The 22964-nt window shown below is 42.3% G+C and overlaps 2 protein-coding genes across 3 annotated transcripts in view; one reads left to right on the forward strand and one right to left on the reverse strand.

Annotated features, from left to right (window-relative positions):
• The window catches only part of Zcchc17 (zinc finger CCHC-type containing 17), a 47365-nt gene extending 33172 nt beyond the window's left edge, over positions 1-14193 (forward strand). For both annotated transcript variants that reach the window (XM_003471238.5, XM_063235943.1), the window contains 3 exons: positions 3016-3116; positions 4843-4988; positions 13324-14193. In XM_003471238.5, coding sequence (XP_003471286.1) covers positions 3016-3116; positions 4843-4988; positions 13324-13485 — 409 coding nt within the window. In that variant the 3' untranslated portion in view covers positions 13486-14193. The remainder of the gene's footprint in view (positions 1-3015; positions 3117-4842; positions 4989-13323) is intronic.
• Positions 14194-14943: 750 nt separating this feature from the next.
• Positions 14944-22733, reverse strand: Fabp3 (fatty acid binding protein 3). The gene is made up of 4 exons (XM_003471234.5): positions 22530-22733; positions 18854-19026; positions 16881-16982; positions 14944-15240 (listed from the first exon to the last, which is right to left on the reverse strand). Exons 1-4 carry the CDS (start codon positions 22600-22602, stop codon positions 15187-15189), a joined length of 402 nt encoding a protein of 133 aa, XP_003471282.1. The 5' UTR covers positions 22603-22733; the 3' UTR covers positions 14944-15186.
• Between the last annotated feature and the right edge of the window lie 231 nt (positions 22734-22964).

A 22964-nucleotide genomic window follows, 5' to 3' on the forward strand; every position in this document is an offset into this window, starting at 1 on the left:
ATTAGTTTCTCCAGACTTGAGATTCTTTACTATAAAAAAGAAGTAATGACATGTATGTTAAAAAAATGATGGAATGAGTCAAGTAAAATGCTTTTTAAATTTATTTTTGTTTTTTTGAGATGTGGGTCTCAATATGTAGTTCATGTTGGGCTTGAGCTCACCTGTGCAGCACAGACTGGCCTCCCAAATTCTAGAATTACAGCTGTGTGCCATTATGCCTAACTTGAATAAAATTTTAAGACTTTAATCTTACTAACTTACTAAGTTGCCTTAGCTGAACTTGAATTTGTTGCCCTCGTCTCAGCTTCCCAGCCCTTTTTTGTTTTTGTTGTTTTGAGATAAGTTGTCACTTTGTATGTCAGGCTGGCCTCAGCTCATGGCAATTCTTCTGCTGGGATTACAGGTTTCTGTCACCATACCGGGAATTGAACTCATGACCTCATGTTTGCCAGGCAGGCACTTAGCCCACGGAGCTAGATCACTGAGCCTCCCAGCCCTTCTTTAAAAGTTTACTTTGAATCTTTAACCAAGAGGCCAAAAACACACTAGAAGAAATACAGCCTCTTTAGCAAATGGCGCTGTGAAAACTGGCTATCCACTAGCAGAAAATTGAATCTAGATGCATATCTCTCACCATTGCTAAACTAAAATCAGAATGGATCACAGATCTAAATATTTACTAAAACAGAAATGCTTACTTTTCTGAAAGATAAAGTAGATAAAACTTGATGATATAGACATAGGTGAAGACCTGTACAGCACCCTAGTTGCACAAGAAATAACATAAAAAAGTAACAAAGGGGATCATACCAAATTTAAAAACTTCTCCACAACAAAGAAACAACCAGCAGAGTGAAGACCCAGCCAACAGAACTGAAAAAAATGTTTGTCAGCTATTCCTTGGACAGAAGACTGATATCTGGAATACCCGACAAACTCAAGAAATTAGAGCCCCCCTAATACAGTCAAAAAATAAGCAGCTGAAATGAATAAACACTTCTCAGAAGAAGTAAAAATGACCAATAATTACATGAAAAAATGTTCAGCACTTATCACCATTAGAGAAATGCAGATTAAAGCCACACTATGAGTATATCTTACCCCAGAAAAAGTGGTTATCATTAAGAAATCAAATAATAACAAGTGCTGGTGAGGCTGTGAGGTAAAGGAGCCCCTCTACATTATTAGTGAGAGTGCAAACTAGTACAACCATGGTGGAAATCAGTATGGAGATTCCTGAAACTAAAACTAGAAATTCCATTTGATTTGGTTATCCCCCTTCTAGGTATCTTCTCAAAAGAGTTAAAGGCCTCATGTTATAGTGACACCTGCATAGTCATTTTTATACCAGCATAGTTCATAATAGCTAAATCTTGGATGCAGCCTATGTGTCCATCCAAAGATGAGTAGATAAGGAAAATGTGGTATTTACACACAGTGGAGCACTACTCTGCCATAAAGAAGAATAAACTTGTCATTTATAGAAAAATGGATGTACTTTGAGACCATAACGTTAAGTGAAATGAAATCTACAAGTTTAACATTTCTCTTACATGAGGAACCCAAAATTATAAAGAGCAAAATAAAAACTAGGTAATGATAAGCAAATAGGAAGGGGACAAGAGATGTATGGGGGGAGAGATGGGATAAAAAGAGTAAAGATGAATTATGTACATGTACCAACTCGTGACCATTATGTACTACAAAAATGTACTAATAAAATAAAAATTGAAACAGTAAGTTTGAGATAGGGCCCCATTAAAATGCCCAGGCTGGACTCAAACTTGTGATTCTCCTGCCTCAGTCTCCCTAGCAGCTAGGATGTAAGTGTGTTATCATAATCTTGAAAGCATATAATCCTGACAATAGGAGCTGTGTCTTGTCTTTCTTATTTAGTATCTGATGTATAGCATTTAATTAGTGTACTCATTTACTAATTTCTCAACAAATATAAGGCAGTGTGAGTGATTTATAAAGAAAAGATTTTAAGGGTTGGACATGGTGGCACATACCTGTAATCTCAATAATTGGGAGGCTAAGGCTTGTCTGCATTGTTCATTTTATTTATTTATTTATTTATTGTCTTTTTGAGACGGGGTCTCCCTATGCAATTCAGGCTGGCCTTGAGTTCACAGTGATCCTCCTGTCTCAGCCTCCCAAGTGCTGGGATTAAAGGCATGAGCCACCATGCCTGGCTCTTGCATTGTTCATTTTAGTAGCTACTAATCGCATGTCTATTTAAATGTAAATGAATGGAAATGAAATGAAATGAAATTGTTTTTCCGAATTTGTTTGAATAAAATTGCATATCCAAGTCTACAATCACACTTGCCATATTTTTCATGCTTAATGACATATATTCAGGCAGTATAGATTCACAGATTTTTAAACTATCTCCATTGCATTCAGATGGACAACTGTGTTCGAGGCAGTGTGCTTCTTCAGGTCCTACTTATAGTGTAGAGAGAGATGCAAAAAAATGAACAAATGAAACAGAATAAAATGACCAGAGGGTAAAATGCTTTAAGAAGCACAAAAAATGCCTGTCTTATATCAGGGACCTTTCATAGAGGATCCAGTATTTGAGGTGAACTTTAAAGAAGTTTCGGAGTTCAAAGAATAAACAAAACATGTGATATCTTTGTCTTCTATGTTTCCTTTCTTTACGTAGCTCGTGAAACTCAATTAAAATATATAAGGTGTTTTGCTCTGTTCTGCTTTTATATAGCTATCCTGCATTTTGCTGGAAAAGGTAGCTGATTTTACAGGTTATTTTTTCTATTTGAGGCCTGTTCTCTTTCATAATTGCTAATTTAAAGCCTTATCCTGAATGAAAAAACATGGGCTGTTTCATGTCATTTCTTCTATTGTCTATCTTGTTCTGTCCAGCATTTTTCCTTTTCTCTATTTTCTTTATGCCGGAAGGAAAACAGAAACAAACCAAAAGTGTTACCCTACAGTATCTCTGGCCACATCTCTTAAGAGGGCCAGCAGTCTATATCTTTTTGATTACAGACAAGAAGAGAGGAGGAGGAGGTCCTTCCAGGATTACACTGGGCAGAAGATCACACTCGAGGCTGTCCTTAATACTACCTGCAAGAAGTGTGGCTGTAAAGGTAAGATGAAGCCAGCCATTTCTGTATTTCTCTGCTTGTGGGTATACCTTTTACTTTGTGAAGGAGATGGCCCAGTGTACGTTTAGCGCATTCTCCTTTGTACCTAACTAGAGATGTACCTGCTAATGCTGTTGTTCCTGTCAGACTTATATCAGAACATTTGACTGGATGCTTTTTCTAGTTACTTTTTTTAATGGTGACCCTATGAAATAGGATAGCACACTCCACACTTCCCTCCCTGCATTTCTTGTGCCATAGCTGTTGACCTGCCTAGATAAGGGCCCCACAAACTATCCCAGGAGGGATAAAGTGTTAGATTATGATTAACACTCTTAAGTTTTATCTTCAGCAACAAATATGTTCTGCAAACATTAAATGACTGGGAAATACATTCCTTAAAGGCTCAGGTTAAAACCTTTCTTCATCTTTATCTCTTTAACTTCAGAGTTTTAAATATCCTTTTAGTAATAAAGAATGTAGGATAGTCACTTCCTTTTAGCTCTGTTTTCTCAGGTTTCTTCTAGTCTTACTCAAATATTAAAAAGCTCTTTCAGCCTGACTTCCCTTGTTGGAGCTGTAATGAGAAGGATTGCCAGCTTCTCATTTTCAGAGTGACCTCAATTTGTTACCTTTTCTCCCTAGCCTTCCATCCATCCTGCTCTTCATTTTTCTACAAATAGTAGCAGAATTATGGTTGGGTTGAAATTGTAGGGTTTTATGTTCCTGTTTATTAATGTAGATGGAGAAGCAGAAAATAAAAAGAAGAAAATACCTCCTCAGGGAAATTGTGAGAACATTTCAGGTATTTAAAACACTCCATGTTGTGTTCCATTTCTAGGTACCATCCAGCTTCTGGACCCAGAGATGCAAAGTAGTTTATATCTAGCTTTTTAATTATCTCATGCAATTTGTTCCTCTGTACCCCTGAGACAGTTTCTGTCAAAAGCTTGGACACAGCATCTCTTTAAGCGACTGTTCATTACTGCTGTAGATTCAGGGAAGTTGGAGTCTCCTACCTTCAACTTGAATCTATTGGGTGCTGAATAAGGCAGAGTAGAATCCTGAGATTCGGGGTTTTCCCCAGTCAGCAAAAGTCAGGACAAAGGTAGATGATTTTGATAAAGCAAAAAAGGAAGGCAAAGGGCCATAAAGCCTAAGATAAGATTTTAGCTTTGCTGCTGCTGCCTATGTGACTGTTGAGCTACTTCTTAACTCTAGCCTTTCATGCCCTCTGCAAATGTGGGATGCCGGATAATTCATAAGGCTCTTGCCAGATCTGACAATCTGAATATTCAGTGCCCTTAGGTGACTGCCTCTCTGCATGCTAGTTTGGATATAAGTGCCCACTTCCTGCCAGCTAACTACTTTAGGGTTTAGCCTACCATTCAGCTTCCTCTGCTAAGCATCCTGCCTTCTGGAGCAGACTTTCATTGTTAAGAATAAGTTCCAAAAGAAAAAAAAGTTCCAAAATAGATCTTAAAAATTAATAAACCCCATTGCTATTGGAGGCAGCACAAGCCTGCATCCTCATATCTTCTGCCATTTCCAAAGCAGCATCACTGTTTCCCACAGCTCTAAGACCAGCTGCTTACCTGGCTTGTGTGAATGAGCTTGTGTGACAGAAAATCTACCCTAAATGAACTGAGCATTATCTCCTGAACTACTGAGACTACCTGCTAAGGGGACAGACTGATTCCTTTCTCCTATTGCTGCCTCTTTTCTGCAGGCCACTTCGCAAAAGATTGTTTCATGCAGCCTGGTGGGACCAAATATTCTCTGATACCCGACGAGGAAGAAGAGAAAGAAGAAGCAAAGTCAGCAGAATTTGAGAAGCCTGACCCCACAAAGAACTCGTCTAGAAAAAGAAAGAAGGTAAGTGTGGTCTTGCTGATATTTATTATATTATTGAGTTTTAAAAGGAAAACATGCTTTTTGCAGAAACTTAGGAATATTGAAAAGCAAAGAAGAAAAGATGTTCTATAATCTTTTCATTCAGAGACTCTCAGTATTTTTGGAATATTTTAATCTTTTTTAGGTGATAAATATAAATATATATAGCATTGCATATCAATATAAAATTATACTAAGAACAGTTTATATTGCCAGTCATGGTGGTACATACCTGTAATCCCAGCACTCAGGAGGGTGAGGCAGGAGGATCACCTTGAGTTTGAGACCAGCCTAAGCTACATAAGTGAGTTCAAGACCAGAATGCACTACATAGTGAAACCTTGCCTCAAAAAAACCCTCCAAAATATATATGGTTTATAACCCTACTTTTTACTTATTTTGCACTATTCTTGTGTTCATTAAAAACTTGATATAAGTATAATATAATATTCTTTTCATTAGAATTTAATCAGATTTTTGCCATCTAATCTAATTTACGGCTATATGATTATCAATTTATTTTGCTCTTGCTGGATATTTTTAATTACTTCCAGCCTAAATTTTTAATTCATCACTTACTATTTTTTTGGATGGATTCCCAGGTAAGGTTACTAAGTTAAGAGTTTAAGGCTTTTGATATATCTTACCAAATCATGTTCTAGAAAGTACTTATTAATCATTTTAAATTAATTTCTTCCTCTCAACTCCCTTTTCCCCCTCCTCTCTCTCCTTGCAGTGCTGGGAATTGACTCCTCAGCTTTGCACATGCTAGGCGAATGTTGTACCACTCAGCTAGGGTCCCAGCCTTCATCCTAAATGTGTTCAAGTGCACAGTTAGTATAAAGTATATTCACAAGATAGCATTCTCTGTACAAATTATTGTCTTCATGAAGTCCATTTACCTTGTTTTTTTTAAAGCATATACTTTTGGCATCATGTTGAAGAAACTCCCCTAAAGTTTGTACATATAGGTATTTGATTGGTTTTGAATTAATTTTTATATGTGGTAGAAAGAAAGGGTCCAAACGTTTTTTGCATGTGGATATCCAGTTCTCCCAGCTCCATCTACTGAAAACAATTGTCTTTCCTCCACTGACTGGTCTTGGCATCCTTATCAAAAATCACTTGATCATATCTCTAAGGATTTACTTCTGAGTTCTTTGTTCTTTTTGTCTTTTTCGTTTTTATCAGTACCAGGGATCGAACTCACGACTGTCTGCTTGCAAGGCAGGCGCTTATGCCGCTGAGCTAAATCCCCAGCCCCAAGTTCTTTGTTCTATGAGACTGTATATCTGTCTATGTGTTACTACTGCACTATTTTGATTACTATAGCTTTTAATAAGGAGATGTGATTCTTCCAACTTTGTTCTTCTTTTTCAAGATTATTTTGACTATTCAGGAATTTGGGAGATTTTTGTATGAACTTTAGGAATTTTTTTCTTTTCACAAAAAAATCATTAGGATTTTGATAGGGATCACACTAAATCTATAGATCACTTTCATAATAATAACATAATATGGACGATTTAACTATGTTACATCTTCCATTTATTTGTGTTTAATTGCTTCCCTTCCCTTCCCTTCCCTTCCCTTCCCTTCCCTTCCCTTCCCCTCCCTCTTCTTCCTTTCTCTTCCTCTCTCCTGTCCATCCCCTTTCTCCCTCTTGTACTTCCTATTCCCCTCCTTCTCTCCTTTCCTTTTCCACTTCTATCCTCCCTTTCAAGTGAATAGAAACAGCTGATATTTTCATGTTGGTTTTGTATCCTTCAAATTAGCTGAATTCACTTATTATTTTTTTATTTCACTCTTTTTTTTTTTTTTTTTGTAGTGGAGATTGAAGCTGGGGGGATCGAGTGCTAAACTACGTTCCCATCCCCCTCCCTTTTTTTGATATTAGGGATCGAACTCACAACCTCATGCTTACCGGGCACACACTTAGGCCGCTGACCTAAATCCCCAGCCCCCCCACCCCTTTTTGAGATGGGTTCCTGCTAGATTGTCCAGGTTCATCTACTCAAAATCATACCAAATGCAAACAGATATATCTTTAGCTGAGCTACATTTTTTAATGCATTTATAAGTACCAAAAGTTAGTTTTTTTAATGAAAAGCATTATAAGAGTTATTCTTTTTAAAACTTTTATGGAGTTAAAAGTTTTTGTCAGGTTCCTAAAGTGGTAACATTAATATTTTATATCTGTGGGTTTTTGATTAAATTTTTTGCCTTGCTGAATATATTACCTTCTATTCATTATTCCTTTGTTCTAAACTACTTTGAGATACATACTTCAGTTCACCAAAGTAGTTTGTAAGGATCTGCTAGATATGAGGCTTTTTATAACTGGTTTGGTTAATCCACTATTTTATCCTATGTTCCCTTCATTTAGTAGAGGAATGGCCTAATGAATGGTAGTGATAGTAATCATAATTTATTTTTAAAAGTATCTTTTTGTATATGAACTTCTAATTTCTTAGTCTTCTTGGATTAACAAGGACTGTAGGGCTAGGAGTATGACTCAGTAGTAGAGCAAGTACTTAGCATGCATGAAACCTTTGGTTCAAAGGTGCCAGTAGCAAATTAAAATTTTCCTGTGGAGTTGAAAAGTTAAAATCTCTCCCTCTTAAAAAAAATTTTTTTTTTCCTTCTTGATGCGTACTTATTTCATCCACAATATCATCTAGCAGCATTGTCCTTTCACTTTATTGTCAGTCCCTTCGTGTGTGTGTGTGTGTGTGTGTGTGTGTGTGTGTGTGTGTGTGTGGTACTGGGAGTCGCCAGCCTCTTTTATTTGTTTTTTATTTTTTTTTAATTTTGAGACAGTATCTCCCTAAGTTGGCCAGGCTGGGCTTGAATTTGGTCTGAGCCTCCCAGAGTGCTGGGATTGTAAGTCTGTGTCATCAATCCCTGTTCCTTCATTATCTTTTGTCTCATACTTGTTTAGTACTTACAGTTTATGAAATATTTTCCTATTTTCTTTTTTTTTTTTTTTTTTTTTTGGTATCAGGTATTGAACTCCTGATCTTGCGACCTCACGCTTACCAGGCAGGCACTTGAACCACTGAGCTAAATCGCTGGCTCTCATTTCTTTTCTTTTGAGACAAGGTCTCACTTTGTGGTTTAGGCTCTAGCCCAGGCTTCCCTCAAACATGCAGCAATTCTCCTGCCTCAGCCTCCTAATGCTGGAATGATAGGCATGTACCACCATGCCCAGCTGAATTGCTAACAATATTCTTTATAGCACACTTCAGCCATTTTAAGTTTCCAGTTATTTATTTACTAAACAAATATGTATTGTCTACTTCATATTTATCTAGCATTTTGTCATGTGGTTCACGTAATAGTGCTCATAAGGTTACCTTCTGCCTGTTTTTTATTTTGTTACCAGGTACCCTTTGTAGCCATGTGATGTTATATGTTGATTTATTTCTGTGTGTAACCAGAAATCAGGGTTCTAAGCCTCCCATCTATTTTATTTTGCCATTTAATTTTGACTCCAGTAGGAAGTTTGCTTTTTTCTCCAGTAAAAGAAAAAGACAAAAAAAAAAAAAAATCTGAGATAGAGGTTTTGATAGGGATTACATTGAAACTGTAGATTACCTTGCAGTTTCTGAGTGGCAGGTAGATATGTAGACACCTGTTCCAGCAGTTAGCTTTGGCAGCCAAATGTGAAACTGAGTGCCTTCAGCAGTCCATGCTACCAAATTGGCCAGTGAATAACAAGGATGGCTGGTATGTGGAGGGCTGATAGCTCCAGTGGAATAAAGCTCATAGCACCTACATTCAAATAGCTAATTGCTTCAGGAGAAAGATAAGCAGCCAAGGTGTATATGGTGGTAAAGGACAGAAACTCATTTCAAAAAAGTTATTAAATCTCTTGGATATCCAAGGTCAGGAAATTAATGATAGGCAGACTACTAAGACAGATACCGGAAGGTAAGAAACTGAAGCTTTTGAGTCTTATCTCTGTTATCTAGAGAATGCTAGGCATGTTGAGAAACTAGGAAATAGCCTAGAGTAAAGAATAATGAATGTCACCTATTCAAAAAAAAAAAAATCTGACATACAATAGGTATGCTCTTACTGCCTTTAGATACATAGACCCATAATTTCTGTTATCTGTAGTTTGTTAAATTCCTTCCCTCAGTGAGACCTTCCCCTAGTTTGGAAAGTAATAGGGATTGACTAGCTGGGGAAGAATGAAGGAAACAGGGCAGAAGTAAAAGGTCTTCAGAACATGGAACCCTCCTCCCACCAGAGATGCGTATGTTGAATGCATGCCCTTATCCAGAAATCTGGGATGTGTTAGTTTAGCTTTGTGTTCTGTTGCATGACAATTGTTGTCCTAGTGTCATATGTTGTTACTTGTTTTTGTTGCATATACAGTATAGGACTCACCTTGTTGGGAAGAAAAAAAAAAAAGGATGGCATTGAGATACTTAGACTGAGTAACAAAAATTTAAGAAGAAAATGAATATAGAAGTATGGGAGTAACCAGGAGTTTGAGTTCCTGTCCATGAAGAAGGAAAGCTGGCAGAGACTAGGTTTGAGAGATCTGGAGCAAAAAAAGAAAAGATGGGACTGGGCTGGGGATTTACCTCAGTGGCGTTAAGTGCTTGCCTGGCAGGTGCAAAGTCATGAGTTCAATCCCCATTCCAAAAAAAAAGAGAAAGAGAGAGAGAGAAAGAAAGAAGCGGGGGTATAGGAACTGAGATGGCTATCAGATATCCAAGTGAACTAGGGTGTGTGTGTGTGTGTGTGTGTATATGTTTGAGACAAGGTTTTACTATGCACTTTAGACTGGCCTTAAACTCACTTTGTAGCCCAGGCTATCCTTAAACTCACAGTGATTCTCCTCCTCCTCCTCCGTCAGCCTCCTGAGTGCTAGGCTTACAGTTGTGCACCACCATGCCCAGCCAAGTGAACTGTAGAGTGGGCAGTTGGATGTAGTTTGGAGTTTGAAGAAGCAGCCCAGGCAAGAAAGATGAGTGTAGGAATCATCAAAATATAAATACTATTTTTGTTCATTAGATTATATGAAACCACCTGGAGAGTAAATATAGAAAAAAGGAGGCCTTTAGAGACTGTGCTCAACATTAGAGATTATGAAAATGAGGATGAATCAGTATACACAAAACAAACATAAAAACTGAAAATGAACAGCCAGCAAAATTAACAGAAGAAAAGGGTAGTAGAAATCAGGTGAAGAATATGTTTATCTGAACTGACTGATCAAGTAAATGACACTGAAAAATTGAACACTAGAGCAAGGTGTGATGGCAATACCTATAATACCAGTGCTCGGGAGATAGAGGCAGGAGATTCGCTGAAAGTTTGAGGTCATCCTGGGCTACATAGTGAGTTCAAAGCTAGCCTGAACTACATAGCAAGACCCTATCACAGTCATTCAATCAATCAATCAATAAAACTGACCACAAGTGGATGGGCTTAGTAGTGCATGTTTGTAATCTCAGCTGTTTGAGAGAATGCTGCAGCAGGATCACTGGTTCAAGTCCTGTCTGAGCAATTTAGCAAGACCCTGACTCAAACGATGAGATTGGGCATTGGGAGTACAGCTCAGGGGTAAAGTGTTTGCCTAGCATATGTGAGAGACTCTGGGTTCAATCCCCAATACTGTGGAATTAATACCAATTAGTAGGGTTGGCCATGTGGATGTCTTTACAAGAGCTTTTGACAAGAGCTATTTCAGTAGAGTGGTGGCATGATAGCGAGATAATAGTTGTTCAGGAGGGTTAGGTTTTTATTTTTGCTCTTTTCTAAAGTAAATATTAGTAACATTTATTTATTGTGTGAGAATGAGCCAATAGAAACACTGATGCAGTAACAATTCCTGAATTGCTGTCTAAGTAGGAGGAAAGGGATACGGTCCAGGCATAATAAACAAGCCACACACAATCATTTGTCACTTCTAAAACATGTCCTCCTCTCATCCTGTCTAACTTCTGGTGAGACAGCCCTCACTTCCCTTCCATCAGCACTACCACCACTCTGTTCACCAAATTGTGTTCCTGCTTCAAACAAAGTACAATGCATAAGATGTTCTTCGTGACATCACTCTGTAATTGTTTTGTTTCCATGAGGTATTATAGTGCCTTTGTCATACTTGACATTATTACTTTGTTTTGGGGGGTATTTTTGGTACCAGAGATCAAACTCAGGACCTTGCATTTTCTAGGCAGGCACTTATGCTACTGAGCTATATCTCCAGCTAGTCTACTTTGCTATTGACCCCTGATTTCTGATCTCACTAAACTACAATCAGAGATGAGTTAATGAATATTTTTAGCTCATAAAAGAACCTCAGCAAAAATTTACTGAATGAAAATGTCCTGTATAATTACAAGAAGTTGTTGTTTCCAGTTTGATAAGATTGGCTCATGTTTGGAGGACATGGTACCAAGTTCCACTGCTAAATATTTACTTTGCACCTTCCAGCACCTGCATAGCTCCTGCATAGTGCTTTACACTGGAAGGTGCGCTCTTTGTCTGAATTATATTAGTTCTCTGAAATGAAAGAAAAATATTTCTAGCAGGCTGAAGTGTAACTCAGCACTTGCCTAGCTTGTCCAAGTCCCTGGGTATGATCCCTAGTATGGGGGAAGAAGAATTGTAGTTGTCACTCAGTACCTATAATGTATCAGGCACTATAATTAGAACTTATTTAATTCTCTCAGCATCCTTTGAATTGGTACATATTATTTCCAGCTTACTGAAAACAGGTTCAAAAAAGTAGTCTCTTCTTCACAATAGTGACTGAAGTGGCAGAGCTAGAATTTGAATTTTAATTCTGTCTTATCTCAGACTTGTTTCTACCATCATACTATGAGGCCTCTCATCACTGTGTGGGAAGAGGCCCTGTGCCACATAAGATAACTCAGGAGATTCCTTTTCATGCCATCTGCATACAGGTCTCACCTCTACCGGTTATGTTCTGGGGAGGTGACCTCCAGTTTCTCCAAGCCGTGGCTCTGTCTCATTAAATCGCCACAGCCTGTGACGTAGGTGCTGTTCTTGTCTGTTTTCCATTTGACGAGGCTAGGCCTTAGTCTGGTGAGGGGACTTGCCTAAGTTACAGACTAGTGAATAGTAAATATAACTCACGTTTATGTCAAACACCTGGTTCCTTCCACTGCCTCACAACTGTTTCTAACACTGATGTACCCGGCAGAGTCTTTATCTAGATGCTGGCTGCAGGAGGACCTCACGTTTTGCTGTGCTTTCCTTTTTGCCTCCTGCAGTCTTTCCCTCTTTTAAAAACTTTACCAAAGTATATTATGTGTATGTGTATATTATGCAGTGCTTTAGTATGCAGTGTTTATAGTATGCAGTGCTTTAAAATTGCACAGACTATCTGGTAGGAACCTAGGCAGCCCTCTCCTGTCCTTAATGTGGATTTGTAGTTTTACTGTTAAGAGTATGGTATAGGGTGCCTAGTTTTGGAAGTTTTTTCTGAGCTATATTCTTTTTTTTTTTTTTTTTTTTTTTTTGGTCTTTTGAGACAGGGTCTCTATGCAGTTGAGGCTGGCCTTGAGCTCACTTTGTAGTCCAGGCTGGTCTCAAACTCACAGTGAACCTCCTGCCTCAGCCTCCCAAGTGCTGGGATTACAGGCGTGAGCCACCATGCCCAGCTCTGAGCTATATTCTTTTTTTTTTTTTTTTTTTTTTTTTTTTTTGCTTTTTTTATCGGTACCGGGGATTGAACTCACAACTGCCTGCTTGCAAGGCAGGCACTTATGCCGCTGAGCTAAATCCCCAGCCCCATATTCTTTATTAGTATATTCTTGTGAGGTTGTTGTGAAAGTGATATAAGTGTTTAAGGATAGCAGCAGGGGCTCATTAATTGATGGTGGTGATTTTTCCTGGTAACAGAGTATAGCAAACCCAAACTGGAAGTCAAAAGTCCTAAATTTTGGTTCTTTTGAGACAGGGTCTCACAGTGTAGTTCAGATTGGCCTTGATCTATGTAGCCCAGCCTGGCTTCCAACTCACAGAGACCCTCCTGCCTCAGCCTCTAAAGTGCTGAAATTTCAAGCATGAGCTACCAAACTTGGTTCATATATATTTTAAACTGAGGATTGAACCCAGACCCTTGCAGTGAACTCCATTCCCAACCTTTTTCCTTCCCAGTGGTCTTGCTCAGTCATTTAAGTTATTCAGGCTGGACTAGAACTTTTGACTCCCCTGCCTCTGCCTTCAAAAGGGTTGGGCTGGGATAATAGGCATGCACCTTACAGCCAGAGCTTTGTAATCTTTTAAAATCTAATATACCCAATGTTGAATTTTTAAATTTTCTTTTCAGGAAAAGAAGAAAAAGAAACATAGAGACAGGAAGTCATCTGATTCTGACAGCTCAGACTCTGAGAGTGATACAGGCAAAAGGGCAAGGCACACATCAAAAGACAACAAAGCAGCAAAGAAGAAGAAAAAGAAAAAGAAGCATAAGAAGAAACACAAGGAGTGAGAGTAGGAGAGAGTGGGGATGGGGTGGGTGAGAGAATATGGATCCAGGAGCTTTGTGACTTAAAGCCTGGCTCCTAGAAACAATCGATAGTGAGAATATGACTCCTTACCCCAGTGACTTTGCCATGGGAGATGGCTTTCCCTCATGCAGCAGGCAGGTTTGGGAGTTGAGGTCAAAAGCAGCTGCCTGAATATGTTTCCGCATTGCACCTGATCCCTTTGCAAGTGACCCCTGCAGCCCACCCATTCATTCACCCAACTTCCTTCACTCAGCAGGTGGTCCTTTACCCAGCTGCCACTGCCAGAGCTGGATTCCTTTGTGGGGATCCTGGCTGAAGCCACAGGTACTGCTGTGGAGGTGAGACTGGCTGTAGTTGAAGGACAGAGTGATTGCCCCTTCCTGTCAGACTGTCTTGGGCCAGTTGGCTTATGGTCTCTGCCACCCACACAGGAACAGCAGGACAGTGGCAGTAGGAGAGAGAATGTAGCAAAAAGTGGTGCTCACTTTTTACATTCTCAACATGGTTCTACTGTGCTAGAAGTGACAGCCAGTAGCCAGTCAGAAAATGATATTTTGCAGTGTGACTCATTCTGTGTATGACATTCCACCAGACTACTGAACCAGACATCTGAGGCCAAGATCATTCTATGTATTACTGTGAGTCTACTGGTTCTACTTCAAGTCTCTGCTTAAATTCCTGGCACTAAATGGACTTGTGTTGTTTTAAACTTACTGAAAATTGTTATTCCTCTAATCCTTATTCGTAGGTATCTTACAGATATCAAGTCACTGAACCTACATTAATTGAATTTTTTTTTTTTTCTTGAGAGAAGGTCTTGCTATTATAGTTCAAGTTGGTGATCCTTGTGCCTCAGCCTCCTAAGGGCTGGGTCAGAAAAGCATTTAATGTTATTTTAGACCAGCTGAGGTACAGAGCCAGAGGCACTAGCAGGTCACAGCTTTCTTGAGAGATCACTTGTAAGGCTCCCTTCTGTAATGATCAGATGACCTCTTTCCTCTGGTTAGGGAACCAGTCACAATCTGTAACCCTGAATACTAGCCAGGTGTGTAAGTGAGAGCTTAGCAGTCATCTTCTCCAGTGATCATCTTCTCCCACTACAGTGGCACAAGCATGGATTCTGTCTGAGCCTGCACAGTGGAAGTCTGGTTTCGGAGAACCAGACTCAGGGATGTTCAGTGCAGGATGAGCCTGTGGTGAAAGTTTATGACCAAGCCTGGGAATGCCACACAGACTGGATGAGCTCATCTGACCATGGAAGAAAGGCCAGGTGTAGGGATAGCTGTTTCATTATTGAATACATAAGATGACTAGCTGACTAGCAGTCCTTGAGATTGCTGTGCTGCTTCCTGAGTGACCTTTAGGAAGTCATTTCTGCCCACTGACACACAGGAAACAGACCTTCAGAGTCCTGTCACCAGAGACAAAAAGACAATGGGTGGCCTTTGCTCTGCTTTATTGATCTCAGAGCACCTTTTGAATACAGTTTTTAAAAAACCAGACCACATACATATTAGGAACTGGAAATGGATCCAGGTTGGTACCACTTGACCCCTGAAGAATTTCCCAACCAAAGTGGAATTATACAAAATGCCAGAGGAAAAAAAGTGAGGCAAGGCGGTGCTAGACAAGGGGTAGTCACTTGGCAGAGAAGTATTCAGTGACAGCGCTGGCAGGTCAGGTCATGCCTCCTTCTCATAAGTGCGGACACAAACTGCACTGCCGTGGGTGAGCGTCTGGAAGGAAAGACAAAGTTAAATGGGGTGGAGAAAAGCAAGAAGCAGAAGAACCTTGCATCCCTTAACCTGATGATCATCACTTAAGTACCAACTATGGGGGCTGGAGATTTAGCTCAGTGGCATAAGCGCCTGCCTTGCAAGCAGGCAGTCATGAGTTCAATCCCTGGTACCGATGAAAAGGAAAAAGACAAAAAAAAAGTACCAACTATGCCAGACATGTCACACACTCTTGACTGCTGCATATGACAAGCCTTAGAGATAGGCAGTATAACCTCCATTTTACTTAGGGCTTTTTTTTTTTTTTTTTTTTTTGGTAATGGGGATCAAACTCATGACCTCACACTTGCCAGGCAGGTGCTTAAGCCACTGAACTATATCCCCAGCCCCATAACCTTGATTGTAGAGATTTGCAAAATGAGCTTGAAAGAGAAAATTTCATCAAGATCCTAAAATGTTTCTCATTCCCTTGTACCATTCAGTTTCCTTCAAATTCTTAGGAGCTTAGGATGATGCCTGGTACAGAGTAGACAAAAATAGGTGAATAAAAGTTTCTAGAGACTCTTGAGAAATGACTGCTAATCCACCACCTCCCATTCTGTCCTTAACTTTGGGCAGTTCTAGGGCTAGATCCCTGAACCCTCACTATTTAGTATTGCAGAGCCAAGCCCATGGCCTCACCATCATCTCACTGCCCAATGAATATCTGGTCTTGTGTAATACATCCTTTCCAAAGCTAAGTGCTTCCTAACTGAAAAAGAATATGGGGAGCAGGTTATACTGGCTCAGGAAGAACTGCAGAAAACATGTACAGAGACTGCAGTCACAAAGCACCAGTGATTGCTCTCTGCCCTTGGGTCTGGGGAAGTTCCATCAAGAACATCATTTTCCACGTGAAGTTCGCAAACTTGTCCCTAGATATGCTGATCTTGTTGTTACTACCCAGACAATAGTCAGTTCTTGTAGGAGGCTAGCAGCTATAGAAAGTACTGAGAGGCAGGACTAGGACAGGGAAGAAATGACTGTGCTGCTGGTCAGTGTCCCCACCCATCACCAGCCTGCCCTTAATGGGACAGTTTGGTCCTTAAGAGGAAAGGAAATGCCATGATGGGAGATAGGAACCTCTCTTAAAGAGCCTGGGATCAGATTGGCCTTGCTTTCTACTTCTGGGGGAAGGCAGGGCAGAAACGGGGGGAAACTAAGGCCACGGGACAGCTGCTATATTCCTTCTATGTCAGTGGTGCTATGCATACACTGTCTCTTGCAGACTTGCCAGCAGCATGAGCAAGGTTGGTGTGTTTGTTTTTTTTGTTTTGTTTTGTTTTTTGTCTTTTTCTTTTTTTGTAGGTACCGGGGATTGAACTCACGACCACACACTTGCAAGGCAGGCACTTTGCCACTGAGCTAAATTCCCAGCCCGGTTGGTGTTATTAATAAGCATTTTACAGTTGCACTTGGATTAGGTGACTTGTCCAAAACCATGTAGCCTCTAGGGTGAAACTGGAACCCAAACCTGTGAGGACCCTGTCTGCCTCTCTTTACCAGATCCTGTTGCACCTAGAGGGTGGCACTGGTTTTAAAACAGGCCTGGAAGCAACAGTAGTAGTAACCAATTAGGTAATACTCTTTGCCCATCTTACCAGGATGAGTTTCCCATCAATTAGCTCCCGTACAAGTGTTGTCTCTTGCCCGTCCCACTTCTGCACATGGACAAGTTTTCCGCCATCCAGCGTTACAATGGACTGTGGAAAAAGAGTAGACACCTAAGCAGTGATCTGAGCCAGAACTCAGAGGCAGAATGGGGTTAGGAAACGAGCCTCTGATTCAAACTAGTGATGGTGCTAGCTCAGGCCTCCCACTTCCAAACCTGCCCTTTGGGATGTCCAGTTCACCTTCAACCTCTGCATATTTGCCTGACTGGGGAACAAGTCTTCAGGTAGGGGGCAACAGAGCCAAACAGCTCAGCTCAGCAGTGCCCAAGACTCCAAGAAGGGCACTTAGTTGAGAGGGTAGCTTAGTGGTACAGCACGTACTTCACATGTGTTAGACCCTGGGTTTGATTCCTCAGCAGAACAAAACCAAACAAAAAAATAAGCATTTATGCTCTACTCTAGGAGATGCCTACAACCCCATTTCCCCTGAAGTATAAGGGATATATACCTATCTTTATCCTTGAAAATGACTGAGGAGGAGGTATCTTGTGGCCATCATAAAAGACCTTTAGTAATAGAAAGTTAAACTTCTCTCTCCTCTTGTCAGTCCAAATCATGTGACCCCTTCATCTGAAAAGAGCAGCAACTGCAAGGTCCTAGGACTGAGTCTTATTAAAATGTGTTTCGGCCTTGGTTCCAATGCCCAATTAGTCTTTTGGGTACATGTAGCCTGCATCAGCTGGTTCTCATTTGACAGCTCTCCCAGGTCTCACCTCTAGGAATTTGCAGGGATAATTCAGGATAAGAACCTAAAACAGCAGTGCTCAGCAGGAAGCTGAGAAAGTTGTGTCTATGTGTTCGGGTCGCTTGGCTCTTGCTGCCTGTATATTACCTTACTCCTTATCCTCATCCATCCAGCTTTTTGCCCACTGAGAGCAGATTATTTTTGGCCTAGATATCCCAGGGGACTACTGCCTCAAAGGAATGTTCAAGGAGGTAGGGGCCTATGTTGGGCAGCCACCTCCATCCAAGGTAGGTTGTCATCTCTGGGCACCATCCAGTGCTCTGTGGCCAGCCTTCTGTGATCCTGGGCTAGGCTTCAGCTCTTCCTCTGCAAGACCAGCCCCTACCCTGTTCTTCCTGGGGGCAGCTGTGAGGAAGAGGAAACAGCTGAGGGGATACTCTCACCCTGCAAAAGTCAGAATTCCTTTGTTCTGTCCCTTGCTGAGAGGCCTGAGGCAAGCTACTAAGACAGCCACCATGGGGTAAGCGCCCAAGACTGGGCAGATGTTCCCTACTCTCTACCTGGGAAAGGGTATAAGGGAAGCTTGGCGGGAAGACACTATAAACACCCATGGCTATGAATGTTCCATCCCAGCACAGTAGTTCTTCCTGCCTGTCAGCATTGAAAGTGCCTGCCAGCACTGTCAAGTCTGGGAGCTGTAGGTTGTAGGAGTGGAAGAAGAAGAAAAAAAGAGAAGTGGAAGCATTTGAGAAGGTCTCAGCCTGTTGTACCCAGTAAAGGTGTCTTTGCTGCTGGAGACCTGGATAGCCTCACTCAGTGTGAGGTCCTGACATCTGAGTTTCGCTCCTAAAACTTGAGGTTATGTAGCCATGGCCACTTCACTCCTCCATCTGAGCACATGGAAAGAAATCCATTGCATACTTTGCACAAGGTCACCCTATTGGGGCAGGAACAGAGACTGAGGTCAGAAGAACATCCTGGCTCTGGGCTGCCCACTCCCAGATACAGCTAATTAGATGCTTTTCAAGGGAAGAAAGAAGACAGAACATGGACTTAGCCCCTAGAACATTTCAGCACTGAGCAGGCTTTATGAACCTTATTTCACTTAAGTTTCCCTGCCCCTTACAGAGCAATGTCAAGGAACCAAGACTACCAACTTCTGTCCCTTTAGAGTCTCAGCACCCTCTGTCCCCCCACTCCCTCTTCTCTGACTCACCTTGACATTCCTGTCATCAGCTGTCTTCTCATCAAACTCCACCCCCAGGTCAAAGTTGATCTCTGTGTTCTTGAAGGTGCTGTGTGTTTTTATGATGATAGTGTCACCCTTCTTTTCGATGATTGTGGTAGGCTTGGTCATGCAGGCCACCTGTCTGGTAGCAAAGCCCACACCTGAGGGCCAAGGGGAAGGTATGAGTACAGAAGTTACAACAGAGAAGTTCTGAACAAGCTCCAGGAATAACTATTGGGCCCTGGTGTGGGTCATGAGAGGAAAGGTAATCGTAAATTTCAAAGCCTTGGCATTTTTTGTTTGTGTTTTTAAATTGAGACAGGATCACACTGGGTAGTCCAGGCTGTTCGGTTTTTTGTTTTGTTTTTGTTTTGATTTTTCGTTTTTACCGGTACTGGGGATTGAACTCACAACCGCCTGCTCACAAGGCAGGTTCTTATGCCGCTGAGCTAAATCCCCAGCCCCAGCCAGGCTGTTCTTGAACTCACTTTAACCAAGGCTGGACTGAAACTCATGGCAACCTTCCTGCTTCAATCTCCCTGAGTGCTGGGATTACAGGCATGTGCCACCATGCGCAGCCAGCATGCCTATTTTTAAATTAAGTCTTTCCCCTTAGCTTTGTGCAGTGAACAATCAATCTCAATAGACAAATGAACAATGTACAAAAAGGCATACTGGAGCAAATCAACAGCTGAAATCAAAATAAGGTATTAAGACTCTGTGAGGTAAGGAACTATATACACATTCCTCATGCAGACCTCCCTTTCCTTGTGAAGAGTTGATATGGTTGTCTCTCCTTTATGGAAATTCTGAGTGGGTGTTGGGGAGGGACAACACAGATCTAGTAGGATGGAAACCCCAAGCAGTCTGACTCCAGACCTCTGGTAACTGCTCAGCCACAGGGATTCCTTCCCAAGGTGGCGCACAGGACTGCCTTCTAGGAAGGCCTACAGTGGTAGTGGAGACTTCTGACTCACATTCCAGCTCCAGATCCCTAAGGCCTTGAGACTTCTGACTCAAGCATGACTTCCCTGGATGCTCAGCAAAGTCTTTAAGTGTCCTACACGTAAGTAGTGAAGAACGCAGAACTCCTACGTTGTATCTTCCCTGGGATCTGTACTTTTGTTACCAGCCTCCATCATGACTGCCCTGTCTCTCTGCCCTCAGCAGCCTATCTGCTCCAACACAGTGGTGAGGCAGGAGGCAGCCATTTGGTGGGGTGTTGTTTCCAAAGGTGCCTGCCTACAGAGTGCTTGCTAGAAGTTAGTACATTACACATGCTCTACCTGGGTTATTTTGATGTTTATAACAGCCCTAAGAGTAGGGGTTTTTTATTGTTATCTACAATTGAGACTTAGTATCTTAACCCAAAGTCAGAGTTAAGTGATTGACCTAGTTTCCTGTGCCATTCTACCCAGCACATACTCAGTCCCACCACCAAGGCCACCAGTTGGGCGTGTGGTCCCTTGGTATTAGGCTGGGACTCTGCCTCTGGAAGGCCCTTGGTCTAAAGCAAGAGGGGCAAGCTGTGATGAAGACAGCCCAAGCTGCCTGGCCAGGGAGGGACTTGGCTTTGCCCTTTGGTGTCAAATCAGGCCAGTCACACACCTCTCTACAGACCAGGTTCTGGTCATTGCATCCTGAGCTGTTTGCTTAGGAATTAACCAGAGTGTGAATCTGAAGAAGGAAAACACTGAGAGGGACTAAGCCCCAAGGAACTTGACAACTGGGCTGGCCAGGGAAGCTCAGTGGTGAGTGCTTGGTTAGTGTGTGAGATCCTGGATTTAATCGCCAGGAATGCCCCCTAGAACAAACAAAAACAAAAAACTGAACTGATAGAATTTAGGAGAGTCCAGAGATGGGTTCTACTTAGAAATGAAGCCAAGTAATTCACTGAGAACTCAAGCAAATTTTCAGTGCCCCTCAGCCTTTCTACCAGGAGAAAAGCAGGCTGGAGTTTCATACCCATATTTCCCCTAGCAAGCTGCCCTGGGCTACTGGTGTGATACGGGTAGAATATATGTTTAGCATGCTGGAGGGCTGGGCCAATCCCCCGTAACAAATGCCTACACAGCTGACCAAAGGCCTGCTCCATACCCAAGTTGGAACAGCATTAGTGAACAGAGGTAGGAGGGTTGTTGAAACTCAGTTCAGAGATTCTACTAGTGCCTGCTATCTACTAGCAGATTCTACAAGTGCCTGCTATGGGAGGAGGAACTAACTCTGGGAAGTCCAGCTTCCCCAACAGCTGCCTTGGGCTCACCAGGCAGAATGCACAAGATAGGACAGGGCAATGGGCAACTGAGAGTTGTAGTCCCGTGACCCACACTATGGGCCCTGTTCCAGGAAACAGCAGAAGCTGAGGGGAGAGGGTTCCCCAATATAAACCCTTCCCTATCTGCTGCAATGCAGTCCTCCTCCCTTAGGGGAAAGACCTAGCTCATTCATGAACACCATCTCAATTCTCCTTGCCCCTGCTGGGTGGACTAGGATGATACAGCTAAGAATGATCAAGTGGGGGCTGGGGATTTAGCTCAGCGGCATAAGCGCCTGCCTTGCAAGCAAGCAGTCGTGAGTTCGATCCCTGGTACCGATTAAAAGAAAAAGAAAAAAATAATTATCAAGTGTCTTTAAGTCCAAACCAAGAGGGGAAGGGCTCAGGCCAGCACTACTCCCATTCCTAGGGTCTATGTGGTAGTGGGAAGAACTCTGGGCTATATATCTTAAAATCACAGTTTTTTTTTTTGTTTGTTTGTTTTTTTTTTTTAAACCAGCCTTGCTGTTGGGCTTGTAAGGCAAGTTTCTCCTCTCTTAGGGCTTGCCTTTCCTTCTCTTGAGCTGGCAAATTCCTTTCACCTGTAACATCCTTTGAAACTATTCCCCATCTCAAAACTATACTCCCGTGGACCAATAACCCTTCTCCAAACAGGTCCTAATTTTGGTCTGGGACTCTGGGTGCTTCCCTGAAGTCCAATGGCTTTCACCACCCCATCCCCACCCCCGCCTTCCCCCTAGGCTCACTGACAGTGATTTAACTGCTAATTATATAGGGCTGTAAGAGAAGGTCACATTGGTGAGAATGCATCTTCTGGGCACAATCCGTTTCCCAAACTCAGCGGAGAGGGGAAGAAATTGCTGCTAATTGAGGTCTCCCCATATCCAATTCTCTGATTTTCCGCCCTCCGCCGCCCACTTCCTAGATATTTACTACTGCTTTAGTCCATAGTACACTTCATCAGCCTCATTTCCCTTTCCTCCAATTTGCAGACCTCTTATGCACCCATTCTCTCCCAGCTGGCCTCGTGCCTTGTGCCAGCTGTGCTCGCATTTTACCCATACTCTCCTCCCGCCTTCGGATCATACATCACTCTACCTCCAAAGCCTCTCTGCTCGATATGCACAGACAAAGCTGACTTCTTCCTCGCCTCCCTTTCGCCTGTTTCGGACCGGGAAAGCCCTCTTCCAACAACCCCACGCCCTAGCCTAGGCGGCCACTCCCGCGTCCATGTCCTGCTATTCTCCACTCTTGGCCGGGAGAGACCGATGCAGCAGACACGCGTGGCACGACCAGGGAAGGATCCCAGCGCAGGGCTAGGCACGCGGCCAGCCCCGCCCCACTCGGCATCTGAGCCCTGCTTTTCCACCCTCTTCTGAGCTTGCTCACCGAGTGACTTCATGTAGTCATCAAAATTCTTGCTGTCCACTAGCTTCCAGGTCCCCAGGAAGGCTTCCACCATGTTGAAGTTGGGCTATGTTGAAAAAGAAGCTGCAAAAACGGTGTGCGGGAACTCAAGCGAACGGCTGCTTGCGTTGCGAGCTGCCGCTTTAAATAGCCCTCGCATCACGTGATGAGACGTGACCCACGCCCCCGGCTCCCGAAATAGGAAGCCTGAGGCGGGCAGTTACCCTTGAGTGTGTGAACGCCCATCCCCCTCCAACGCTCGGGGTCGAGGGTGGGGTGGGGCAGCAGGTGGTATAGCCCACTTGCCCGTCAGCCCTGGTGCCCAGTCGCGGAGTCCGTGGCCCAAGCCAAGCAAACCCGCACCCTTCCCTGGCTTTGAGGCGCTATTTGGAATCGGCGAAGGAAACAGCTGGGTTG

Source organism: Cavia porcellus, unplaced genomic scaffold (genome assembly GCF_034190915.1).
Source record: "Cavia porcellus strain 051 isolate PalLab524CR breed Dunkin Hartley unplaced genomic scaffold, mCavPor4.1 scaffold_25, whole genome shotgun sequence".
Taxonomy (NCBI): domain Eukaryota; kingdom Metazoa; phylum Chordata; class Mammalia; order Rodentia; family Caviidae; genus Cavia; species Cavia porcellus.